The following is a 25,315-nucleotide window of genomic DNA, read 5'->3' on the forward strand; positions in this document are numbered from 1 at the left end:
GTTGCAGAAAAGAGTGTTTTGGTGCACTCTACATTTTCAAAATCAGCAGAATACAATTAACCATACACAACAACTTAAACCCCTCCTCTTACACACTTTAACTTGTTTCTCTCCTGGTCCTGAAAGAGGGAGTTGACACCATAGGCCCATCTATTGTGTCTATTATAAATCTATCTCTTATTTCTGGCCAAGCATTTTTTAAATATGTAATCATGCCGCCACTCATCCAAAACCCTCACCTTGACCGCACAGATCCAAACAACTATAGACCAATTTCAAAACCTCTGTTCCTTTCTAACATAAACAAATTAGCTTTCAATGTCCACCCCACTGCTAAGAATCTTGACATATTATTTAACCCTGATATTATATTTGATAAACAAATAAATGCTGCTGTTAAATTGTCTTTTTACAATCTTAGAGGCCTAAGCAAGCTCAAGCATATGTTTCTTCAAAAGATATCAAGACAATAATTTATTACATTTATTACATTTATTTCTTCTTGTCTGTATTATTGCAACGCACTATATCTTGGAGTCAGTCGGACTACTGTGTCATGCCTTCAGCTGGTGCAAAATGCGGCAGCTCATGTGCTAACTAACTCGGATAATTGCACTGATTACCAGTGAAATTTTGATTTGACTACAAGATTGTACTTTTCTTTTTTATAGCTCCAGCATATCTTGGTGAATTTCACATCACCACTGTCCTCCTAAAAGGCTGAGGTCATCTGATAAGCAATTGTTGTCCATCCCAGACAGTTGTTTGTTGTGTAAAGTTGACTTTACTTTTTAGCTGGGCTCAAATTATGAAACTGCCTCCCTCTACATAGTTGATCATCATAGGCTTTGATCATTGCACATTTTGGGAAAAATAAATTCTGAGGTAAAGTAAAGGCAATTTAAATGGGAAAATTGGAATGGCGGACTCTGCCACTCACAATGAAAACAACCATAGATGACTACAGAATGTAAATATAATCAATGTATATGGCGAAAAAAGTTGAACCATATATTGAATATGAAAATATGGGTTACACCTTTAATTCATGTACACATTTGACATGGAAATAATCTTAAATATTTAAATAATACATCTTAATTTAGTATATTGATATACTGGCCTTCAAAAGTACTAAATAATACAACTTGATCTGGCAGTGTAAACAGTATATATCCTGTTATACCGGAATATAAATACAAATGACCTCCCACTGAGTTATGTACTGTACTGTAGCACTACTTTTACCTCCCGCTTTAGACAAGACCACTCGACAGGATTAGTCAATCACCAGTCCACTTCCTGCCCCTCATCCTGTCACAGAGGTAGCCACTGCTGGAGTTTAAGGCTCAGCGCCTCTTCACACTCCACCTCATAATCCTAAAGCAACAGAGGTGGACAGGCGTCCTCTGAAACTGATTATACTCATACCATGGGAGGTGAGGAGAGGTGAGGCAGGTACATAGGAGATGAAAGATGCATGGATGAGTGGATGAATGGCAGGAGCAGAATGTCTATACTGATAAATCCCAGTCTTTGATCCTCTCTGTCTCTCTCTCTCTCAGCTATCTACCTGTGCAAGCGAACCATGCAGAATAAGACCAGGCTGGAGCTGGCAGATTATGAGGCGGTGAGTGCTGGACTGTTCCTCTAAGCTGTTACTTCTCAGTATTGATCTGTGTGTCAAGCTTGGGGCAGAAAAACACAACCTGTTAAAGGTCAGATTTAGGTGTGTCTGTGACAAGATGATATCTAAGTAGTAAGTAAGTAAAACTGTTTAATATCTTTAACATTTAATTTGTTTTAGTTTTAATATTAATTTTCACCTTGACAATGTCTCTGTGTCTTTATCTTCTCTCTAACAGGAAAACCTAGCCAGGCTGCAGAGAGCCTTTGCCAGGAAGTGGGAGTTTATCTACATGCAGGCTGAGGCCCAGGTCAAGTAAGTGCGCTCGGTTGCCAAGGCAACACATGAAACTACAGTTCACGTAGTGATGTCAGTCACACCTAAGGTAAAAGATAAACAATACAATACAATCTCAATGTGACCTCCTATATCATGAGCAGTGAGTATTTCTGACAGACTCCATTACCCTCCTGTAATGGGATTTCCTACAACATTACCTATCCAGTGTTATCGGGGCACTTTAGGTCTACTGCTTTATGTTTTTGAAGTAGATGACATGATAAATCAATTCTGTTGAACCAGCGATGATGGACGGTGTGCTTTTGGACCATATGGAAATTGGAAAATGGAGACAGAAGAGGGATAAAGGAGGGGAAGATAGAGCTGCCTGCAAAGGATTTGATTTATCTATAGATATACACTGAATGTGGATGAAGGGGTAGTAACATGGTAAAGTGAAAACACTTATATTAGACCCTGCATGATCTGTACTGTGTGAAAAGACACCTGCAACCCACAATTTAAAATATTTGATTAGATATTAAATATATGTTGATACTAGAACCTATACCAGTCAAATAAATGTAATGAACAATAAAGGACAAAAAGTATAAAGCAGTATGTACGTAAAATAGTCCTTAGAATTTGTCCCTACAAGGAGCTTTCACTTTTTGTTGATTCTGGGGGCTCCTGTGGACAAAAACAGTAGTTTCTTTTTGCTTGTTTCATTGATTTAAAGGGGAATATGAGTCAGTGGCAGACATTAACTACATATAAATAACCTGCTCATTGATGGTCTCATATGCTTATGCAGGTCATAGTATTAAATTCAAACGGTTTCATAACCAGTTAAAAACTCAATATACTATGTTTATGATGTACTGTATTTGAATAAATGTTTTAAGTTGCTATTAGTAAAATTGTGGTAGCAGATTTCATTGTTTGTGCCATTTATTACGATGTATGTAGCCCACATTTCCAAGTAAAGGCATTGTAGTGGATGCAGGTTTGCAGCCCCAAATGATCAGGAATGATGTCCTTGCTGTAGATTTGTCAGAGCAAACAGAAGAGATGGTGCAGAGACAGGTGCAGGGACAAGGCTAAACCTGTGAGCACATGTGCTTCAGTATCATTAAAAACTGATGGACATATAGACTGTATAATCTCCACACTACCTCTCTCTCCTTCTTATCCTCCCATTCTGATTCAACTACCACATCTAATGCTGATGCCAGGAAAGCTGTGTGCTGTATTTCTCACACTGATCTCATCTGCAGGATCGACAGGAAAAAGGATAAAACCGAGAGGAAGATCCTTGACAGTCAGGAGAGAGCCTTCTGGGACGTCCATAGACCTGTGGTAAGCATCTGTGTGTGCATGTGAGATTGTAGCTGCCTACCTCATCTTACATCCAAATACTGTCTCTTTTCCACAGCTCTCTTGGATTTACTGTGAAATAAGGCAGAGATATCCTGAAATCTAAGACTTAAAATCACTAGTGTTGACTAATAATTGTTTTTCTTTGCTCATGTTTTCTACAGCCTGGATGTGTTAACACAACAGAAATGGACATCAGGAAATGTAGACGTATGAAGAACCCTCATAGAGTTAAAAAGGTATAAGCTCCAGTGACAAGGATGTGATGCTTTTGATATTATTATTTCTTTAAGTCCTTGAAGATGAAGTTTGTCCAAGGTTTTGAAAATTCAAGTAGTTTTAGGAAACCTTCACTTACTGGTATGTGAATAAACAGAAATATACACATGGAAAAACACTTTAAATGTTGGAATTCATTAAAAGTACAGATGAATTTGATTTAAGAAATCAGTGGACATAAGTTTACAAATAACTTATCATATCAACACTGTTCCTTAATGAGATTTACTTCCATGCAAGCAATCATTTTTGCATTACTGAAACTTGTGCCTTTAATTTTATAACACAATACTCTGTGGCTTTCTTGGCAGCTGTTCTCATGCCTTATCTACACTGCAGGAAAATAATAATAAGTGCACATTCTTTCTCTCTATTACATCTCCCACTTCTCCTCTCTCATCATGTTCAAACGGCCCAGTCAGTGTATGGTTTGGTGGAGGAGGGAACACAGTCTCAGTCTCCCATACACACTCCTGCGCACCACTGCAGGAAAGGCACCAAGGAGGATGTGGAGAAAGAGGTAAAAATCTGTCCAAATTTTGTGCATTGTTGAAGAATAAAAAAAGAAAAAATACTAAATAATAATATATGTGTACTGCACTGTATGATATTTACTTCATCTGCATTTGATGTCATTGCCACAGAAGCACTAGAGAGATTGACAGCCTCTACACTGTGTTTTACACTTATTTACATTTTGCAGGAACTCTGCTGTGTTACAAAGGGTGATTTGAGTTTCACCAAAAAACAACAATGGTAGACAAAACTGATAAACCAAAAACGAGAGGATACAACTATCCTAGTAGAAAATGGGTCTTAATTATGAGGAACAGTAGCACTAACATTACCAATAAGGCTGTCAACCAATTCAAACATAGCCTTGTTTATTAATTACAGTAATACCAAGGTACTTTGCTGCAATCATACACTGATATTTCAGAAAATTCAAGGCACCTACTAGACCATTTAAATTTGCCGTTCTCTTATCAAACCAAAAAAGAAAACACTCACTCCTGTCATCATCTCTTGCAGATCATATTCCTGAACACCCAGGTAGACCGTCACCGTATGAAGATGTCCAAAGTTGCTGAAAGGTACAGGACAGTCTCTTCTTGGCTGCACTAAAGATACTGCACATCTTGTGGGGCATGTCTAATCTTTATCTTTTCAATCTACACATTATGTTAGCAGAAAAGGAGACACTACCTTTTCTAAAGAGGCCGCCTGCCTGCTTTCCCATCTGCTGTGCTCTCTCTGACCATCTATAATCAGACAAACATGAGCTCTATACTAATTCCCTTTTACTGTATCTGTACTAGAGCAGTGACAGATGGAGGTAATTTGGTTTTGACACCCCATCTGAACCTGCGGTAGTTTCAGTTTGGCATTTGGAAGTAGAGTATAAAAAGAGCTTCTTCAAAAATAAAGGCTGCCTTACCAAACTTAATGCTTTAAAATGGGGTCCAGGGTGATAATTAAAGTGATCGAGAAATGCTCTATGGGCACTGCAAAAATCTTTTTCTTATAAAATAATTTCTGTCTACAGTCCTCAATTTTTTATCTATCACATTATTACTATTACTATTTATAATACTTTTAAATAAGTGAAATAAAATGTGCTATTGCAGAAGATATATTTCAACCTGCCATTAAAAATCCACATGTTTTAAGGAAGACTCTAGAAATCCGTCTCTGTATCTTAAACCAAGAAGTAATAGAGCATGTTAGAGTTACATTGATTAAGAAACTATTAACTAACTATTATTATCTTACTGTGCTGGTGGATTTTTCACTTGTTAAAATAAAACTTAAAGGTCAAATAAAGACACTAATGGAATGATAGAGTACGAAGCATTTGGGTAGGTAGAATAGAGATTGATAATATCAAAGATGCTGCAGGGTGGAGATAGGAATTAAGGTTACTATGACACAACCTCAAAGCAAACATTGTAAGTTGTTAGTAAGTCACAAATGTTATATTTATTGTGGGCTTATTGCATTTAATTGCATCAACTTGAACAGGCATTCTTGTTGTTTTATCCACCGTCTTTATAGTGCAAGAGAGACACAAAGCATATGTATGCATGTACATGTGTTTCCATCACTCCTCTCTCCGTTGTTTTTGTTTTGTTTTGTTTTTTGCCGCACCATACTATACAAAAGCATACAACCATCCCCCTACACAAAACGAGATCAACATCACAACCGAAAGCCAGCTCATCAGTCCACCAAATATCCAAACAAAACTCCTAAACTTACAATACATAGAGACACCTATATACACTAATTCAGCCCCATACGCAAACAAACTGTGATGCACTGTGTTCTGACACCAGAACAAGCATTGACTTTTTGAGCATTTTGAGCTAGAGTTATGTCTGTTGGATCAGACCACACGGGCCAGCCTTCACTCCCCATGTGCATCAATGAGGCTTGGCCACCCACGATCGTCGGTTCACCGCTTTTCCTCCCTTGGGCTACTTTTGATAGGTATTGACCACTGCAGACCGGGAACACTCGACAAGAGCTGCTCTGACCCAGTCGTCTAGCCGTCAGAATTTGGACCTTGTCAAAGTCACTCAAATCCTCACGCTGCCCATTTTTCCTGCTTCTAACATAGCAACTTTGAGGACAAAATGTTCACTTGCTGCCTAATATACTCCACCCACTGACATGTGCCATGAACCAGATAATCAGTGATGGCTGATCGGTGTACATCTACCCAGTAAATTATTAAAAAAAAAGAAAAAGATTTGCATAGTTAACACACACTCTCCCCTGTGTTTGCTTACCCCAACAGTCCCATCCTGTGTTCAGTCAGTCAGGACAGACATTACTTCCCAGCAGAGCAGAAAACTGTGATTACTGCTAGCTGCTGCACTGCTCTGCCTCCCTGACCCTTTAACCTCCTGACTTCACCCACAGAGCTGAGTTTAATTGGTGCTCCACAGAGCAGATAGCTTGGGGGCTTTTTTTCCAAACACTACAAGAAACAACGTGCCAAACAACATCAATCATGTAGGATCATAACAATCGAAACAACTAGTATTACACATTTAGCTTTTAATCACTTCACATTAGGAACAATTAAGTTAAGTACATACTATTGTAGGTTGGGATGGGTTTTTTTTGTCAAATATCCAGCTGTTATAGTAAAACTGAACTGCTGTTGAAACAAGATAACTGCTGAACAATATGTTAAACGTGTTGACTGAACAACTGTGGGTAGAAAATCACTTCCTAACATGTGGGTGTACAGCAGTATTTTTTTTTTACTTACTTGTACTTTAGTGCCTGAAGTAGTCTCTGCAGTCTCACCAGCATTTACCATAAAACTCTTGAACTCATAGGGATTCATATAATGCATGCAGAAGAATGTAAAGGCAAAAATATCCATGCACAAGTACAGATTCAGAGCTCAGTCAAAAACTGCTTCTATAATGTCTTTGAGCTATTTCAACACTTGCAAAGTCTTCTAGGCAATCAAAACGCTGATAGATGCACACTGGGAAGAAGCCTGCAGATGTTCAGTGTACAGTCAAAGGCTGGCTCTCACAGGATGACGCTTTGCTTCCAGTTAGATTTTACTTTCTGTGGGTTGGAGGTTTCATGCTAGGAATGGAAACTATCAAAGTGCAAAGCTTTGAGGATAGTGAGCAAAGATAAAAATTCTTTCTTGTGGACTCAAAACATTTATTTTGCTCATAAATCTGTCCTTGTTTGGGCTTATTCACTTGTTTCCAGATCGTTAAACTTAACTGGTTCAGTGATTAAAGCTTGATTTCATGATTTTCTTGATTCAGAAAGCACTGCACATGAGCAATGTGATGGATTCTGATCAAGCTGTCGCTGTCCGTGGTGCTGATTCTCTTCTTGCCTTGTGCGCGACTGTTGCATATTGTACTCTGCATACATCTGACAGGATTTCTTTTTGGTCTAATCATTACATGTATTTGTTTGACATCCTCTGTTTAATTCAGTGTTTGACGGATTAGTTAGTTGCTGTTGCTAACGGAGTACAATTGGATAGTGTTCGTTAGTTAGTAGTAGTCTGATTCAAAGACTTATGGTGGGGGGTAGTTACACAAAAGCTCTGCTAAAACAATTTCCTGACACATAATAAGTGGGCCATATTCTCTGGTGTGAATCGAAGATCAATAATAATTTGAATCTAGTTTCAATATAAAACACAACTGTGTTGCAGTAAAAGGTATTTTTTAACAAAACGTGTTAGTGATCAAACCTGTTACAGCTGCAGTGAAGAGTTATTGTTTCGAGCAGTAAAACTTTACAACAGATGTTCCTACTCAGCAGTTTGTTTTTTTCATAATTTACTCAATTAACTTTTGAAAACATTCAAGTCACAATTATCCGGTAGACAAAAGAATGATCAAAATCAAAGTCACTAACTAAACTAAACTTTGTAAACTTTTGACCAGCTATGCCCTTAACCTCTTATGTCTTCTGTCCCGTGTGTGTGTGTGTGTGTGTGTGTGTGTGTGTGTGTGTGTGTGTTGTGTGTGTGTGTGTGTGTGTGTGTGTGTGTGTGTGTGTGTGTATGTGTCAGCCTGATAAGCTACACCGAGCAGTACATTGAGTATGACCCCTTTGTGACGGGTCCCGAACCGTCCAACCCATGGACCAGTGATGATCCCTCCCTCTGGGATCTGGAGGCCAGGTACAAATCCCGAACCCACAGCAGTTTCACTTCCACAGCCAGTAAACATTTCCTCCTCATTTGATTGATTTATCTGTCAAGTTACATATCAAAGTTAGACAAACTGCAGAACAGATTTGACTGATTGATTGATAAGGGGGCTGATTACTTTTGATTAGCATTGGTCTACAAAGTATGTATAATATTATTGTTGTTGTACTAAAGCATCCTGAGTCTGACGTCATTATAGTTACATCAGGTGTGTATGAGAAAATTCACCAGACTTGGACGGTGCATCTTTTAAATTAATTAAAATTGAATTTTTTTTTATTGAATTGAAAAAAAGCCTTCTCAGTTTTGATGAGAGGCAACCTGTTTTTGCTACAGATCATATGAATACATACTGTGTACAAATTTCAATAAATAACAAAAATGCTGTAGACTTAACAGTGATTTAACAGCACTGGATATTTATAGGTAATTACTTTGAGTGATTGACCATTTTCTGAAGTACTGAAGGAAATTTAGAGGTCGTTCAGCTCACTCAATCAATCCAAATCCACCTCAGGTTATGTGTTACAGACAAATAGGTCAATGTCAAATTATTGATCATCCATTCAAATGTTACCTATTAAGAATTAACTGAAGTATTACGTCTTAGAGAAAGCAATCACAGCTCTCAGCAAGTTGCACCATGCTCTGCACTCCTGGCCTGCCTGAATTATGCAGGAATTAATTACAGCAGACATATAATCATTGTGCCTAATGTAGCTTAATAATTCAGCTGAATTGATTAATTGCAGGATAGGAGAAAATATATTCCCCGCAGAGATTAAAATGATTGCATTTCAGATGAACGTTGTCATAATGCGCAGCTTTCCAGACACCAATATCACATCAACATCAGCCCTCTTAGACTTCTCACAGACCAATCGAATTTTAGAGTTTAATGTTTTATCCCCTCCCCTGTACTCATCTGTCAACCCTCCCCACACTGAGCGTTTCTCCAACATTCCTCTTTTATTTAATCTTTAATCTTTTAAATCTTGACCTGCCTGCGGAAGCTTCAGGTGGATGTTTATACTGACTCTGTTTTCTCTCTCCCTCCATCCTCTCCCAGTAAGGAGCCCAGTCAGCAGCGGGTGAAGAAGTGGGGTTTCTCTCTTGAAGAAGCCCTGAAGGACCCGGCAGGACAGGAGCTCTTCCTCAAATTCCTGGAGTCAGAGTTTAGCTCAGAAAACCTGCGGTGAGCACACAAGATGCTTCGATAATCCTCTCTTTTTTTAATGTTATGGTGACGTTTGCCAGTTCATTTGCAGTTCTAAACATACTATAGTCCAGTGAGCAAGAAAAATCATGTGGTGCACAGCAGTTGTTCATTTTACATTTAGGGTTTCCTGTGAATAAATAAAAGAAGGGAAAGGAGGCCAACTTTAAAGGAAAGTTTACAGAAATTCAACTCGCTGAGTTTTGTGTAAATTTAAAGCTGTGCTGCAGCAGTTTGAGCATTTGTAACATTGTGAAGAGTATAGCAGTTTTTCAAAAGCTTTCACTCGTATGAAAATAACCAGAAAACACACATTTCTCTTTTGCATCCCTTTTTAGCCTACAATTTCAACACACTTACACAGTGTAAACATGGGGAGATGTTGTTTGGGAGGTACTTGAGATCTGTACCTTGAACACACAAAGAAAAGAATCAATTGCATCGCACATTATCTTTGCACTCTGAGTTTTGCTTAGCAAGATACATGTGACTGGTTTCTTGGAAAATAATTTATCACAGCAATCATAGAAAAAAGCCTTATTTGAAAACTTGACTAATCTCTGTTGAGAAAGTTGGTTGAAAAGAGCAATAAAAAGCTATATGAGTATGTAGAATAGAATCATTATAATTAATTATGCTGGTATGTGTGGGGTGGTATTTAAAATGCATGAAAAAGCTGAAGTATTAATTTAACATTTTGTCAATATACACTTTCACAATACCTATCTGAGTGTTAAATATGGAGGTGGAGCCACAATTAGCTTAGCAGAAAGCAGTGGTTCTCAAACTTCAGAAGTGTAGCCTGGCTCTCTTCAGGGTTCAGTAATAAATCTGCTGTACCAAAAACACGAGAACTTGTATCTTGTTTGTTTAATCCGAACATTTAATCATTTAATCGTAACTATTTCTTTACAAACAGCTGTTTGTGCATCCACCCAGCTCTTCTGTGAAGCATCTCCGCTAATGACAAAGATATATATCTATCATGTAACTGCCCACAATTTAAAAAAAATTATAAAAATCCATACAGCCTGTGAGATGGCATTGGAGCTTGTCTCAGATTTGGACCTGTAGTCCTCCCCATCATCTTCTCCCTGTTTTATCACATACATTTATACACATCCAGGCCCCCAGCATCCAAACCTAACATACAGGTGGCAAACAGAAACAGTATGGCTAATCACCCATATCCCATAAATAAACAGTGGGGGAAGAACCTTGCATGTTTTTTTTGTAATTCAACGAGTTTGTTGATTTCCCAGACTTGTTGTTTATTGATTCAAAGTACAAATATTAAATTCATCCTTCACTTGGACACGAAATATATCATCTTTTTGGACCTTTATGCAGCAGAGCAGCAATAAGTGGGTGTGTTTGTGATGTGATAGGAAGAGAGAGCATCTCTAAACGCAGGGGAGAGAGAGAAGAGACTTATTAGGGATCTTAGAGTCTGGAATGAACTGTGAGAGATAGCATAGAGGTTGCTGATACCTCTGAGCTACAGAGGGAGATAAGACGCACACATACACGGTATGAGAGAGAGCATACACCGTTATCACCCCTCATCTCTCGGCTATTCCACCAGTCTCCTTACCCCCCCATCTTGTTCTTCTTTTCCGAACCTTTAATTGCTTTTGCTTTTATGAGGGAGCTTTTGGAGGAGCACTACTGAGGGAGAGCATGACAGTGAGTGAGAAATAGAGCCAGAGGGAAAAGCAGACCCCAAAGGTGTTTCTCTCTATATTGCTGGACCAGTCCACAGATCAATATAGATATAAGCCAATATTGGAGGCAGTAATCCACTGCCTCTCTGCTGCCTCTGGTGTTTAACACAGTTCATGACCTGCTTCCCTGCATATGGGCTATCTTATACTGGATGTTCTGAAAGTCTGAAAAAGCCACAGTGAATTATTGAAGTCTAGTCTAAGTCTAAGTCCTTTTTTTCACAGGTTTCACACCTGAGTTTCTTAAACTGCCTAATACCGTATTATACTCACACTGTGAGACATGTTAAGTCTATAGATTATGCCTGTTATCTTCAAAATGTGTTGTGTTTACCTCTCATACATACATATTACATAATTTTTTTTAACTACCCCTACTGTTTGTATTTTTGCTTGAAAAAATGTCAATTTAAACAACTCAGTAACTCTCATATTTACACTTGAAGTTACCGATAACAAAATAATTCCACCTATAATTTGGGTTTCACCTGTTTTAGATGTTTTGAAGACACAATCATCAAATATGTTTAAGGAAAAATCTGGTCAACAAATTTACATGTACCTAGAAAATCAGACTTAAGATAAGTTCTGTGTTGGTAATGTTCAGGTTGTTAAGACACTCTTTAGTTAAATAATTATCTAAAGTGGGTTTAATGTGCTTTACAGATTCTGGTTGGCAGTGCAGGACCTGAAGAGGATGCCCCAGCAGGACGTGGCACAAAGGGCACAGGACATTTGGGCAGAGTTCCTGGCTGAGGGGGCACCCAGCTCCATCAACCTGGACTCCCACAGCTATGAACGCACAAGCCAGAACCTGAAAGACCCCGGACGATACAGCTATGAGGATGCACAGGTGAGCAAACACAAGATACAGGAAGAAAGGGAGAAGGTATAGCAATGCAGAGTTTAGTGTATTGTGTTCAGGTTAAATTATCACATTGATGTTTTTCACATTCTTTTTAACAACTTATTAATAGTCAAAACAATATTTGGAACTGTGCCATCAAACCTGTCAAATATTCTCATTATACAGGCCTCCCTGGTAGAACAATAACAGTGATATTAAAGTGTTCCTCATTTTGCTCTGGACCCCACTGTACACCCTACAGGGACTCCAGGTTTAATGTTCCCAGTTTTATTGAAACTATAAAATTTGAAAAAAAAGTGAAAAATCCCTTTAAAACCTCATTAACGCCCTCTCCCACACACAATTATAACTAATCTACAACTGACACACATTCATGAATTACATTCAAAAGAAAGAGCGAGAAAATAATCCATGTAGCTAAAATGCCATGAAGAGTCTCTTTTAGGCGATGCAAAAGCCAAACCTCCTTATTCCCATCTGTCAGCTTAAAGGTTAACCTGTCTGGCTACACGGAAATTCAGTAATACACGTAAATAAAACACCCGCTGCCTTTTAATGTACAGGCAGGCTAAAGAGTGAGCCAGCTGATCAGAATGAGTATTTAAAGTTCAAAATGTATGAGAAAGATTTGACTACAATAGAGAGAGGTAGACATCCATTCACGATTCTGACCTCACACCAATGAGAACAGTCTCATCCTTGATAAAATAATGAGTAATTGGCTATTACATTGTACTAGTCACTCACTATCCTCACATTACTTTTAAACACTGTAGGGTACAGTGTGTACGGCAGTGTGTAAGATTGATACCACTGATTAAGCATACAGTCAGTATGAAGCTATAGTCAGCAGATTCTTAGCTTAGCTTAGCATAAATACTTGAAACAGGGGAAAACGGCTCAGCTCTACCGAAATGTGACAAAATGCCAAAGGTGGGCCGTGGCTCAGGAAGTAGAGCATGCATCTGGGCTACTGCTTCAATCCCTGGCACCTGTATAATATAGGCACCTATATAGTATGTAAATATATATATATATAGTATGTATATAGGAAACTTCTTTGTAACTACAATTTAGTCTTATCTATTTTATTTTTTCCTGTAGTGCTACCTCTATATATTTTGTTCTTTTATATTTCTGTATTTTATTGTAAATTAAATAACTGAATATGTGTTTATATATTTTCTGTGTGTGTTGCCACGAGGGGGCTACAAACTGCATTTCCCTGTGCAAGCTGGACTTTGATCCTTGAATGTTCTCGGCTAATTCTGAGCAACAAAGGGAATAACCATATTTCCCTAAAGATGTTCTCCTATAGAAAATCCTTTGTTGTTGTGGAATAATACAGTAATAACAAAACACTATTCTCCCCCCTTCTTTCACTCTGCAGTGCCATTCAGAATGGAAACATCACCCTTTTAATTTCTATCTCTTCAGGTGATCAGTGTCAGTGCTGCTTCTTCAGAAAAACTCTATCCCACACTGTTGCCTGCCCCATTTGTCTTTCTTACACGCTTCACCAATATCAGCTAATGGGTTTATATTGTAGAGTGATTTCTAGAGAATACGCCTCTTTGGGAGATAGATAAGGTTTGTGGGTAGAAATGTTGGGGGTTGGGTGGTGTCTATCACATTTCCTCTCCTGTTACAGGCTAAAAAAAGGAATAGTTAAAAAAAAAAAAAAAAAAAAATTCTCCTGTCAGTTACTTGGTAATGTGCTCCAACAATGTATCTCCCTCAGTGACTGTCTCGTTTAGTTCACTGACGGGGGTTTGCAAGTTTTGTATGTCATTAGCACAGAACCAGATATTTTTTACAAATGAAACCCTCCTCTTCGTTCTGGCAAACATTGAGACCTATGTGTCTTCTTTCTCTTACCCTCTCTCTCTCTATTCAGGACCACATCTACAAACTGATGAAAAGTGACAGCTATACACGCTTCCTGCGCTCCAATGTCTACCAGGACCTGCTGATGGCAAGGAAGAAGGTAAATGTGTGTCTGTGTTTGACAGCATCCCATGGGTCAATTTCTGTGTACAGCTAAATTATAGCACATAGCGTTGGCAATGAAGGAAGGAAGTGTTCTCACCAAGGTGACTTTGAAGGAAAGCTGCAGTAGGTAACTTTTTGCCATAATTGCTGAAATATTCACTGTATCCTGACAGTTGTACATGAGACAGATCATCTGTGAAAATAGTAATAATAAAAAGATAATCTGGTTATAAAAGTTAACTGCTGCAGCTTTGAAGGGTTAATTCACCCAAATTATGAAAAATGTATATATATTTTAACGATAGTGGTATGGAGGAATCTGGAAATACAATGGAAGTTGGAGTGCTATATATAAAAATGACGCCATACTAAATGCTTTTCATGCTCTCATGATTTTTGTATTAATTCAATTGCTTTGACAACTTCTAACAACCGTCTTCGAATTGAAAGTTCTGTGAACAAATGTGTGAGATGCAGGCAAATAATTCAGCTTTGAACACTGAAGCTCTTCTCCCTTTTTCCATTTTCTTTGACTTTGCAGCCCGAAACAGAGCAGGGACGACGTACCTCCCTGGAGAAGTTCACTCGCAGCGTGGTGAGTGTCCTGTTGCCTGTTTTTAACTCTTACACTGATCCCATCCAGACATGTATTAAGACATTGAAACAATGATGTGAGGCTGAAATGATTTTCCCGGGAAAAAAATCCAGAATATATATTCTGTTCATTTCTAAAGTGTTCCTGCTGGACACACAATGTCTTCTACTTCACTGTGAAGTCCTTCCCCAGTATGTGTGCAATGGCAGCTTCAAGTTTCTACATCACACTTGTATACATTGCATACTGGACGAGGACTTAAAATGTGTGATGTCACAAATCATGCTCCTTAAAATCAGATAATCAGTGAGCACAGAGAAACTTTCCACTTATAGCAGATGAATGTGAAAACATCCTTCTAGTGTGAAACTCTGCACATACATCATTCTGCTGAAACTCAAAAATTCGGCTGTAGGAACAGGCAGGTATTGCTTCCTATAAATACACCACTGCTGTATCCAAGCATATGTGTTAGTCATTAAGTATTTTTCAGACTTTAGCTATTTTTGCTCACTGTTATAATCATGAAAGCTACAAGATCAGTTTGTACTTTCAAAAGTTTTAATGTAAGTATCAGTAACTATGTGCTCAGTAATTCACACATTTTCACTTTTATTGCTGCTGCACTTTGGCTTCTTCCCTGAGGGGACATGTTCTTTTTCTTAATATTAGTTTCAGGGACTGGTCTGGTGATTAGTTGACTGTGGGGAACAAGTTGTTCATTGCACTAATTAATTTGTCTAGTTGTATAACCACGGACCATAGAAATGTTTGCTGGAATATTTAAGAGGGGAGATGCAGGATAAATGAATAAATGGAGGGTTTTAAGGTGTAAAATTAAAGCTAGATGAGAAGATGAATGCATCCCTGCTCTACACTATTGGCTTCATCATGTATTTTCTGTGTAAGGATGTTTGTTTGCCATTTGTACTACGATTCATAAAACATTGACCGATATTAATACTTTTGAACCAACGCCTAAAGCCTTTGGTATACAGACAAAACCAAACAATTAATCTTGCTGTAGACACACTGTGAGCATGAAGGACGAGAATCAATCTATAAATATCATGCAAGTCTTACTGGGCGTTATATATATCTAGCTTGTAGTCCACAATGACATTTCTTGTGCATCGGTGCTAACAATCATTTGTTAATGTCTACTAACCACTACTTTGACCTTACATACTTTTTTTTGCAGACCAGTCGTCGGTTTCTTTCACTTTTCCTCACACACCATTCTTTCTAAATTCTTAGGAAAGCTTTTAACTTGGTGCCATTTTGACAGCTGTCAGCATCACCTCGCTCTCTGTGCTTCCTACCAGGGCAAGTCACTGACGGGCAAACGTCTGACGGGCCTCATGCAGTCGTCCTGACAAGGCCTGGATCAAGAGTAGGAGGAACCATACCCAGAAGAGCTGCTTTCCCCCGGGGAGCAGGTGGAAAAGGACCCTGGGGTGTTTGGGTGTGGCTGTGGGAGGCGTGTGAGAGCCCCAAACAAGCCTAGACTGCTGGACTGGAACGCCACCACGTTTTGAAAATCACCTCAGATCTATTCAAGGGGCCGACATCATGCAATAAGTCACCAGACCTGACACCAGGACAGTGCTGTCACAGTGTAGAGGATAAACAATGCTACTACTCTTCTTAGGAGGTTTCTACTCAAAAGCCCGCACCAGTGCTAGGCTTTGTGTTTCTCTCTTGTTGTTTTTCTCTACTATCTACACTCATGTTAATATGGTAGCTGAAGAGGCTATCGCTTTACTTTCAGTGATATAAACATGGAATGCTTGAATGCCTTCAAAATGAGACTTAGATTAATGCTGTAGCTAGCTGTTTTATCTCGCATCATTCACTAGGATGATATAAGGGAAAGGGGGATGATAAGAGGGTTCACAGTAAACATCTGCACTCTTGAGCTGAACGTCTGCTCAATCTTCACGTGTGTGGCAGTCAGACTTCCTGCTTTAATGGTGGATCGGGTGGAGTAGTACACCAACTTTTTAGTAAAAGAGCTTTTTGATCAATCTGTTAATGTGGGGTGGCACAAGATTAACAACCTTTGTGTGGTTTTAGTTGGTCACAATGTGTGTTTACATTTCATATAATTATCATATAAACTAATGTCTGTTTTTATGGTCATCACAGACTGATTGACAACCTGTTAACACCTTGACCTGTGCTGGTAGGTTGTTCCTGGAAAACAGGTGAACAGGAAATTAATATTTTTTTACATTTCTGGCAGCAATAGCTGTTTTTTAGAGAGCTTTTTCTTCAATGGCTGAAAAGAGAGCGCGCCATCCTCACAAGCTGCACTAATCAAGAGAGAATCCAAGTGTCACTGTACTGGCATAAAATAAGTTCTCCACCTACTTCTTAAATCAATTTTAAAAATCTGAATTGATGTTTCACCACTGCCACTGTTATTGTCTGTTTTTAGCAAGAATTTCTCAAAGCCTCGTAACAACCGCACCAAACAGGCAGAGGTGTGATCTTGTTGTCATAAAAAAGGTAAGGTTGATCATTTTACAAAAACAGGTGTATGACTTTAAAATGAGTGAGTTGGTACAATGTTAGGCTTTATTATATTCTTCTGAACATTCCACTTCAGGCGGCCACAATAAGGTTTGGTGGGCCGACCTCTTAACCATTCTTCACCTTATGTAAAGAGGACCACGATAATAAAAGAGGAATGCACATTAAAAAGAGGGATTTTGCCCATTATTTCATGTGTGTCCATTAATTCCTCCAGGAGCTGTTCATCTTTACATCACATGAAAGGGGGGGTTTCCAGAACAATCCCAGTGCAATGGAGCCAATCAGCAGCGGTTGAACATTGAATGCAGTTCCACCTAACAGGTACATCTATGCTCTGTGTAGTCACATAGCGCCCTCTAGTGCATTCAGAATGTAAGTGCTGGTAAATATCTCTTCTTGTCTCTTGACACACATTATACAGCAGCAATATTAAATTAATGGCAATTTTATATATAATCAAATTAACTTTGATAATTAGGAACTTATTATTAAAATCATTACTAATATCCCCAAAAAGTAATTGGTTTGAATGTGGTGTGACTAAGTCTACTGAGGTACTGCAAGCTATTAGACACAAAAGCAACTTGAAACTCATTTAACACATACAGCAGTGCATTCCTAACCCAATCTCTCTCTCTCTCTCTCGCTCTCTCTCTCTCTCTCACACACACACACACACACACACACACACAGCTTTCTGATAGCTTTAGGTGGATGCAGGCTCCGTCATTGTAGCTGCAAAGTGTAGCAGCACCATCTAGTGGAGTTTCAGTAAAAAGCAACATCAGGGTATTTTTTCCCCGGGCTTCTTTACAATCTTACGGTAATCCTTAATGCAACTTTTGATCCTGCCCAGGAGCAATCCCACATGGGGTCCTGACACGATGGTTTATTTCCAAAATTACGTTTCAAAATAATTAGTCTAATCATCATATTCTGCAGTTTAAAGAAGGACAGGACAATCTTTGTGATGCCATCAAGAATATATTTCAAAAACAGCTGCTGAAGTGTTTTCAGCCACACCATGCAGAACACACACTGCCATTACTGTCCTGCAGAAACCTTGTACCTTCAATCAGATATCTCAACATTACTGAAAAGTAACAAGCTCCAGCTTGTGTAAAATATTCCCCATCAAATCAACTGATAAAGTGTGGAATGTTAAAGGAATATTGCAGCTATTAAAAGGCATAGTTTGTACTGGCACTGTATTTAGCTTTCATTTTCATGTCATTGCGTTAATCAAGTCGGCTCTACGTGTAATTGCTTAGATAATTAGGAAATGAAACATATACTGAACATCTGGACCAAAGCTCTTTTGGCTTCAGAGCCATTGGATGCTTGAGCTGTTTTGGATTTTTTTGTAATTTTTAGGGCTTTAAAGGCAGATCACTGGTGACCTCTGTTACTGTACAGATGGATAAAAACAATTCAAACATCTGTGGTTTTGAGGCTGGGAAAGTGAAGACCATACAGTGTTAATTTCTGTGTTACTTATTCCTTTATGAAAAAAGTGATCATCTGTGGAGAAATGATCTATACCTCTTCGACTAATTCTTAGGGAACAAGGTTTATGAAGGACAAATGTAGACAATTCACACAAGATATATATTGTAATTTTTCATTCTTTTCTAGAAAGGTTTGTGTAACAAGAGTAAAGTAATATAACTTAAAATAATAATATAACTAAAGGACTTTGATGTTCACATATCCCAAATGTGAGCACCTGTAACCACAGGGCTTAATACTAATATCTTCTTTCACATAAACTTAGTGGACAAACTATGAAACACATTTTAAAACACTTTGAGACCTCAATTAGTAGCCATTATAGATTTATTGTCTTATTGCGCTGCATTGTACATAATATCAGGGTCTCATACTAGAAAATGTAAGGGCAAATTTACTGCAAAAATGTTTTTGAAAGTGTTTTTTTGTTCTTAACTCTCTCTGTATTTCACCACAGGTAGGTACATACCTGTAATACACTGAGATTCTAGTCAGTGACCAGACCTGGCAGCCAAATTATTTCCAACAAATGGGATGAATTTACTTTTTGTTATATAAACATTGTGCCCAGTGCAGCTCCTTGAAGTACTGTATTAGGGGAAACAACTAAAGGGAAGCTCTGTGTATCAGTTAGGCAGCTACAGCAGGACAGGAGAGAGGCTGGACTCCTTTAATCTCTAGAGCCTTGTTGAACTGCACATCCATGATCTTAGAAGCTTTGGTGATCTTCAGGTTCTTCAAACAACCTCCGAACGAAGTTCTGGTAGAGAGAGCTGCCTGACGAACTCCATCTACGAGAGAAATAAAACAGTGACATCACTGCACAGTAATAATATACAGCATGTGTATTCAAAATTTCTCTTTTTATTCCACAACAAGCTACTCCCCTTCATCGTGATGTTTCTATTTTACTGTGTGTGTTGTTTCCTGGGATTTCTTTGTACCACAGCAAATGAAAATGTAGCTCTTAATTTGCATGTTTCTTTGTGCAAGTATTATTTTTAAAGGTGTGTGTTACCAGGATATCCTCCGACATAGATGGGGTCGTTGGTATCACATGTGTTGGAGCGTGCATTAGGACTTTCTGCTTTGCTCTGCTTCCCGTCGACCACCAGCTCCAACCTGTGGCGAAGCTTGTTGGCAATGACAGAGTGCCACTGGCCATCGCAGAAGCCCTCCCCCTCAGGCATGTGCTCCGCTGTGATTCGCCCAGCACCGTTGTCGACATGGAAGAGCAGCTAAAGGGAAGGGAAGGGAAGCAATATAGAAACAATGTCCAAAGAATTTTCAGTCTGTAGCTATCAGCTATTCATATATTTTTTGTGTACATAGATACTGCATATTGAAATGTAATCTCCATAATAAAACTTTCAAAATAGATAAAAGGAATAGTTCGACATTTTAGGAAGTACACTTTTTCTTTTATGGTGAAGAGTTAACGTTAGATGATACAGGACCACTCTGAGGCTATAGCCAGCAGCTGGTTTGGTTAGCTAAGCACAAACAATGAAAATGGGTAAACAGCTAGCCTGGCTCTGTCCACATATAACACAATCCACCAGCAACTCTAATGCTCACTAATTAACATGTTATTTTGTGTTTTTCCCTTTGTGTAACCTGTACAAAACCTTAAATGTAAAAATGACTATTTGCTGTTGGGAATTGTGTGCCAGACCATTTCTTGGATTAAACTTCCTCTGCTGGTTGCCTGGCAACTGCTCAGAGTCACGAAATAGTTTGGCACATAGCCACTTGACGGCAAATTGTTGATTTTACATTTAGGTTAAATAAATAACATTAATTAGTGAGCTTCAGAGTCTTTATGCTGACAAACATGTGAGTGGTATTGAACTTTTCATGTAACTCTTTGCCAGAAAGCAAATAATTGTATTCCTAAAATGCTGAACTGTAATCACTGTTATGTACCTTGCCCTCGACGATTTCTAGTCCTAGTCCATCACTGGCTTGGTTACTGATGGCCAAAAGCACTCCGTTTGTTCTGCTGGTTCTGAAATCGAATGCTATCGACACATCCAGACCCACTCTGTAAGAAGAGACTAGACACAGAGAGAGTTTATTATTCACCTTGACAACAAGAAAAAGGTAAATTTTCTGTGTAATGTAAAGTAACTATGCTTTCAGTGGTTGCTTGACACCCACAACCACATACAGTATGACTAGATCTACAGCATCATAGTGGCTTGTCAGTGTCTCATCTCACCTGCTTTCAGGTAGCCAGTGCCGTCAAAATAGGTGCCCGCCTCAGTAGCAACAAAGCATCGTCCTACCATGTGACTAGACTTAGGTGTGGCCATGTCCAGATTAAAGTCCTCAGTGACCACCTCAGAGCGACCTGTGCGAAGAGGAGGAGGGAAGAGGTTAATTAATTGGAGACAATAATCTAAATGCCTCTTTTGTAATATTAACAAATAAAAAGATAAACAACTAAATACATAACTATTTCTATTCTGTTCTTTTTGACAAATGTACAATTGTAAATACAATACAAATGAATTACCTGTAGTGGCGGATTTAGTGCTTACAGGACCTCCCACCATCTTAAGGTCACGAATACATCCATTGATACTGTAGAGAATCTTGGAGCATAAAAGGAGAACGTTTGATTAATTCCAACAAAATCAATGAACAGTCAGCAATCCCTCCATTGTCAGTGTTTGGGTATAACTGAAAATCATGTTAAACACTCTCAGAGAAAGGAGCCTCAATCCTGATGGAGGACTGAGTTTTGAAATTAATATTTTAATTCTTAGTTTATTGACATGTCTCTTATAGATGTGTATGTGTGTGTTTTTTTTTGTTTTTTTTTACCGGTCCTATTCTCTTGGTGGTGTAGTTTTTTGGTAATCCACCAACATACAGCACTCCCACCACATCTAACAGGTCAGCCTGGTAAGAAGAAGATCAATTATGAATGCATGAATATTGAAAACAATAAAACAATCTTTTCTAACAAATGCATGCCTATATGATCTGAGTTTTATTACTGGATCATTTGCCTTTATGTTTTCTTAAAGAAAGTATTTTCTTTTGACTAGTCTGCCATGGAACTTCTTGTATGTCCAGTTTGTCCATAATTGGTGAGAGAATAGAGAAAATAATGTACCGTCTTTGGACTAATCATCTGTTTACTGTATCGTCCATCAACCGTAAGTAGACCTCTCTGCTTGTGACGGCTCACACGGATCTGAGAGGGAAGAGAAAGGGGATATATTGAAGAGTGACGAAGTGACAAAGGAATGAATAGAGAAGTACAGTTCGTTCACAGGATCAACTATAGTGAAGGAATTAATCAATAAATTAATGAATGGGTGAACAAATAGAAAATCAAACACAAGCATGAATAAAAGACTGAAGAGACGGTCCTACCTTGTGCCAGTTTCCATCATTGATGGAGAAGGGGACGCAGCCAGATATGTTTCCATGACCGAGATCATAACCCAGACAAACCTGTCCGTCTTTAATCTACAGGAAGAGAGCGACAGAGAGTCATGATGGAGGGATGATGAGCTGACATGGTAAATATTACCTTAGTGAAACTGACAACAGACAGATTCTGCCTCTGTACAGTCTCAGTGCACAGAAAGAAAATAGACTCCCTAATTCCAATTCACATTTTTCTGGTCAGAACTTCTGCTGTGTTCTACATGGTGAACTGCTTTATGGCACTAAAATAATGGTGGGCTGTTCTTCTGCTGTAAACAAAGCCGAAGCTTATTTAAATGAGAGGTGGAGAAATAGATACAAAAACTGGGCTTTAAGGTACAAAGAAGCAACCTGTGTTATCCTAGACCAGGGCTTCCTAAAGTGGGGCCATGAGGCCCAATTTGGCCCGCCAGATGTTTCTAGCAAAAAACAATTAAAAATGTATTTAAACAACTAGAATATAAACCACTGTGTATGTTGTTTTATTAGGGTAAAATACTTTTTTTTCATTATCTGAGCACAAAAGACAAGGGATCCTAGTAACATTTTGCATCTTAATAATACAATACAATTCTTTTTTGCTCTCCAAGGGTATACATTGGGCACCCCTGTCCTTGACCAACTTAAATTAAACTTTTGAAAATAACTAAAACCTTGGGACAAACAGGGAAAAATTCAACTGGATACCTGTATTGTAACAAAGTCAGCATGGTTGATTCTTGCCATGTAGAGAACGAGACCAGACTCCTCCTGCGTCCTCAGCTGAAACTCCAATATTAGCCTGACACACACATACAAACATATATCTTTGATTAGAAAAAACAGTGCATATGATCACACCAATAAAATATTTAGCAAATGCACAGTAAATAAGGTCTAAAACAGGTCAAAAATACTGTAAAGAACAAGAATCCTGGATTCTAACAGCACAGAAACACAATTGCAAAAGTAATAAAATGATGACAGTTAAATGATTTGTATTTAGTAAGGAATAATACAGTAAACTGCACAGAAGACAAATTGCAGTTTTAAGTGAGTCAGACACCTATCTTGGCATCATGATTTTCAGCACTGACAGATCAGGGAGCAATGACAGATACTTTTTGATTTGGACAGCCTACTGCTTAGAGAGAAAGTCCAGAAAACTAATTTTACAAGTCTGATCCCCCAAAAAGTATTTGGGCAACATGCATTTTCCTTTTCTGCTCACCTATTAACAAAACTATTAGATCAATACAGTACCTACAAATGCATGTGTAGCCTTGTCTATAGACTTCATGGGTGTATGTCTATATAGAAATTATTCCTTTTCATCATTTAGTTTTTTGGTTACTGTCAGTATGCGAAACAGAAAGATTGTTTGGTTGGTTCACTAATTCAATATTTATGGATTTTTCCCTGGATTTTGACCTGCTGTACACCTGTGTTGGTAGAAACCTTACCCCGTCCAAACTATCACTCACTCACTTCTGTTATTTCTTTATTTATGTAGAACTTGTGCTCTGTAGTGCAGGATAGAAGCAAAAACCTGACAAGATACAGGCAAGCACACCCACACGTGGGCCAGAGTTTATTGGGTTTACATGTGGCAGGCTTATAGCCACAGTTGTAGTAGTGAAATAAGTACCTCAGTAAATTTACTTAAATACAAAAGCACTTTTACTTTACTTGAGTATTTACATTTGAGGCTACTTTATAATTCTACTCAACCACATTTCAGAGGCAAATATTGTGCTTTTTACTCTAATACATTCATTTCAAGTTACTTTACAGATTAATACAATATTAGGTTGAACTAATAAAATATGATGCACTACAAATTAAACTGTATATTCAATAGTTTGAATTAGCTACACTTTAAGTCATGTACAACAGAAATCAAAAATCAGTGATGATGATATATAGTAGTATAACATTTTTTTCTCATAATACTTTTCAACGCAGACCTTTACTCGTATTACAGTATGTGGTATTTCTATATTACAGCATTGCTTCTTTTACTCAAATAAAATGCACTATATACTATATTTAGATCACTATTTTATTTATATTTGTGGAAACGTTTTATCTATTTAAATGAATGTCATTGCTATTATAGTGTCAATGTTGGAAATTTCTCAAAAACCTCCGTCTGTTATCTGTAGACATGTAAAAACAGCATTATACACACTGCACTGAAGGTTAGTACCCCAAAAGAAAACAATAAAATAATTATTTATTCTGAATACATACTTCTCTCTGACTTTGGTGTCATCAAAAGCAAAGCTCATGTGGCTGTTCCTGGTCAGTCCAAACTGATAGGCCTTCTCGAGCGCTGTCGGGGCCACAGCTGATGCACATGAATCCTGGAGGTTGGACATAACATGTCAGTTACACTGACAGGGTTTCAACTCACTGCTCCTAGTGCCTCTTGTCAACAGGAACCTTAACACCTGAGCAGAACACACGTCAATCACTCTAATAGGGTTTCTGCCTCTGATCTGCAGGGGCATAAAGGGCTCAAACTTTTCTTTATGTGAAGTTAAACAGGTAAATGAAAAGTTTACAGAAGAGTAAATTCATGTAGAATTTTAAGTGAGATCTTGGATGAGCAATATGAGCATATTTTAATTTAAAACACCTTTTTTTATACTAAACTATGTATCAATGTATCATTATACCATTTGTTATAATGCAAATTACCATACTGAATATTTCAGATGGTCTCAGCCAGTTGTAGCATATGGCTTTTATTAAAAAGTGTTTAATTGCAATCATCTTTCATCATTGTTTCTTTCTTCTTTATCACCTCACATCAGCTACTGGCAAGGTGGATGTGGCTGACACCATTTTCAAATCAATGGACCCTCCCGCAGTTTGATTCTCATAAATCTTGCCCATATTTTCTTTTCATCTGAACCAAACATCACACACTGCAGTCTCATTTCCATTTGATTTAGGTTTCACTTTGGCAGCAGGGTAAACGAAGTATTGCCATTTTACAGGATGCAGTTCAGCCAGTGACCAGAGGGTGTCAGTGTTGTAATGCAAGTGAAGGCATCGCATTTTATGACTTTTTCTTTTTACTCTCTTTCTCCTGTTTTCTTTCTGCTCTTTTCCACTTGGCTCTCCTTTATTCCTCCTCTCCCTCACATCTCTTCTTCTTGTTGTCCCAGCCTT

At 38.2% G+C, this 25,315-nt stretch overlaps 2 protein-coding genes across 10 annotated transcripts in view; one reads left to right on the forward strand and one right to left on the reverse strand.

Moving 5' to 3' along the window:
* The window catches only part of rgs6 (regulator of G protein signaling 6), an 87,769-nt gene extending 70,380 nt beyond the window's left edge, over positions 1-17,389 (forward strand). For all 3 annotated transcript variants that reach the window (XM_051410108.1, XM_051410110.1, XM_051410109.1), the window contains 12 exons: positions 1,566-1,630; positions 1,866-1,942; positions 3,184-3,265; positions 3,448-3,522; positions 3,981-4,082; positions 4,595-4,656; positions 8,130-8,240; positions 9,340-9,465; positions 11,877-12,063; positions 13,976-14,065; positions 14,612-14,665; positions 15,991-17,389. In XM_051410108.1, the coding sequence (XP_051266068.1) occupies positions 1,566-1,630; positions 1,866-1,942; positions 3,184-3,265; positions 3,448-3,522; positions 3,981-4,082; positions 4,595-4,656; positions 8,130-8,240; positions 9,340-9,465; positions 11,877-12,063; positions 13,976-14,065; positions 14,612-14,665; positions 15,991-16,041 (1,082 nt within the window). In that variant the 3' untranslated portion in view covers positions 16,042-17,389. The remainder of the gene's footprint in view (positions 1-1,565; positions 1,631-1,865; positions 1,943-3,183; positions 3,266-3,447; positions 3,523-3,980; positions 4,083-4,594; positions 4,657-8,129; positions 8,241-9,339; positions 9,466-11,876; positions 12,064-13,975; positions 14,066-14,611; positions 14,666-15,990) is intronic.
* A 778-nt stretch (positions 17,390-18,167) lies between these two features.
* Positions 18,168-25,315, reverse strand: part of lama2 (laminin, alpha 2) — a 178,427-nt gene continuing 171,279 nt past the window's right edge. For all 7 annotated transcript variants that reach the window (XM_051410101.1, XM_051410100.1, XM_051410099.1 and 4 more), the window contains 10 exons: positions 24,389-24,501; positions 22,844-22,937; positions 22,100-22,195; positions 21,837-21,917; positions 21,542-21,619; positions 21,231-21,309; positions 20,934-21,065; positions 20,639-20,769; positions 19,731-19,950; positions 18,168-19,503 (listed from right to left, as the gene is read on the reverse strand). In XM_051410101.1, coding sequence (XP_051266061.1) covers positions 19,343-19,503; positions 19,731-19,950; positions 20,639-20,769; positions 20,934-21,065; positions 21,231-21,309; positions 21,542-21,619; positions 21,837-21,917; positions 22,100-22,195; positions 22,844-22,937; positions 24,389-24,501 — 1,185 coding nt within the window. In that variant the 3' untranslated portion in view covers positions 18,168-19,342. The remainder of the gene's footprint in view (positions 19,504-19,730; positions 19,951-20,638; positions 20,770-20,933; positions 21,066-21,230; positions 21,310-21,541; positions 21,620-21,836; positions 21,918-22,099; positions 22,196-22,843; positions 22,938-24,388; positions 24,502-25,315) is intronic.

Source organism: Dicentrarchus labrax, unplaced genomic scaffold (genome assembly GCF_905237075.1).
Source record: "Dicentrarchus labrax unplaced genomic scaffold, dlabrax2021, whole genome shotgun sequence".
NCBI classification, from domain to species: Eukaryota; Metazoa; Chordata; class Actinopteri; family Moronidae; genus Dicentrarchus; species Dicentrarchus labrax.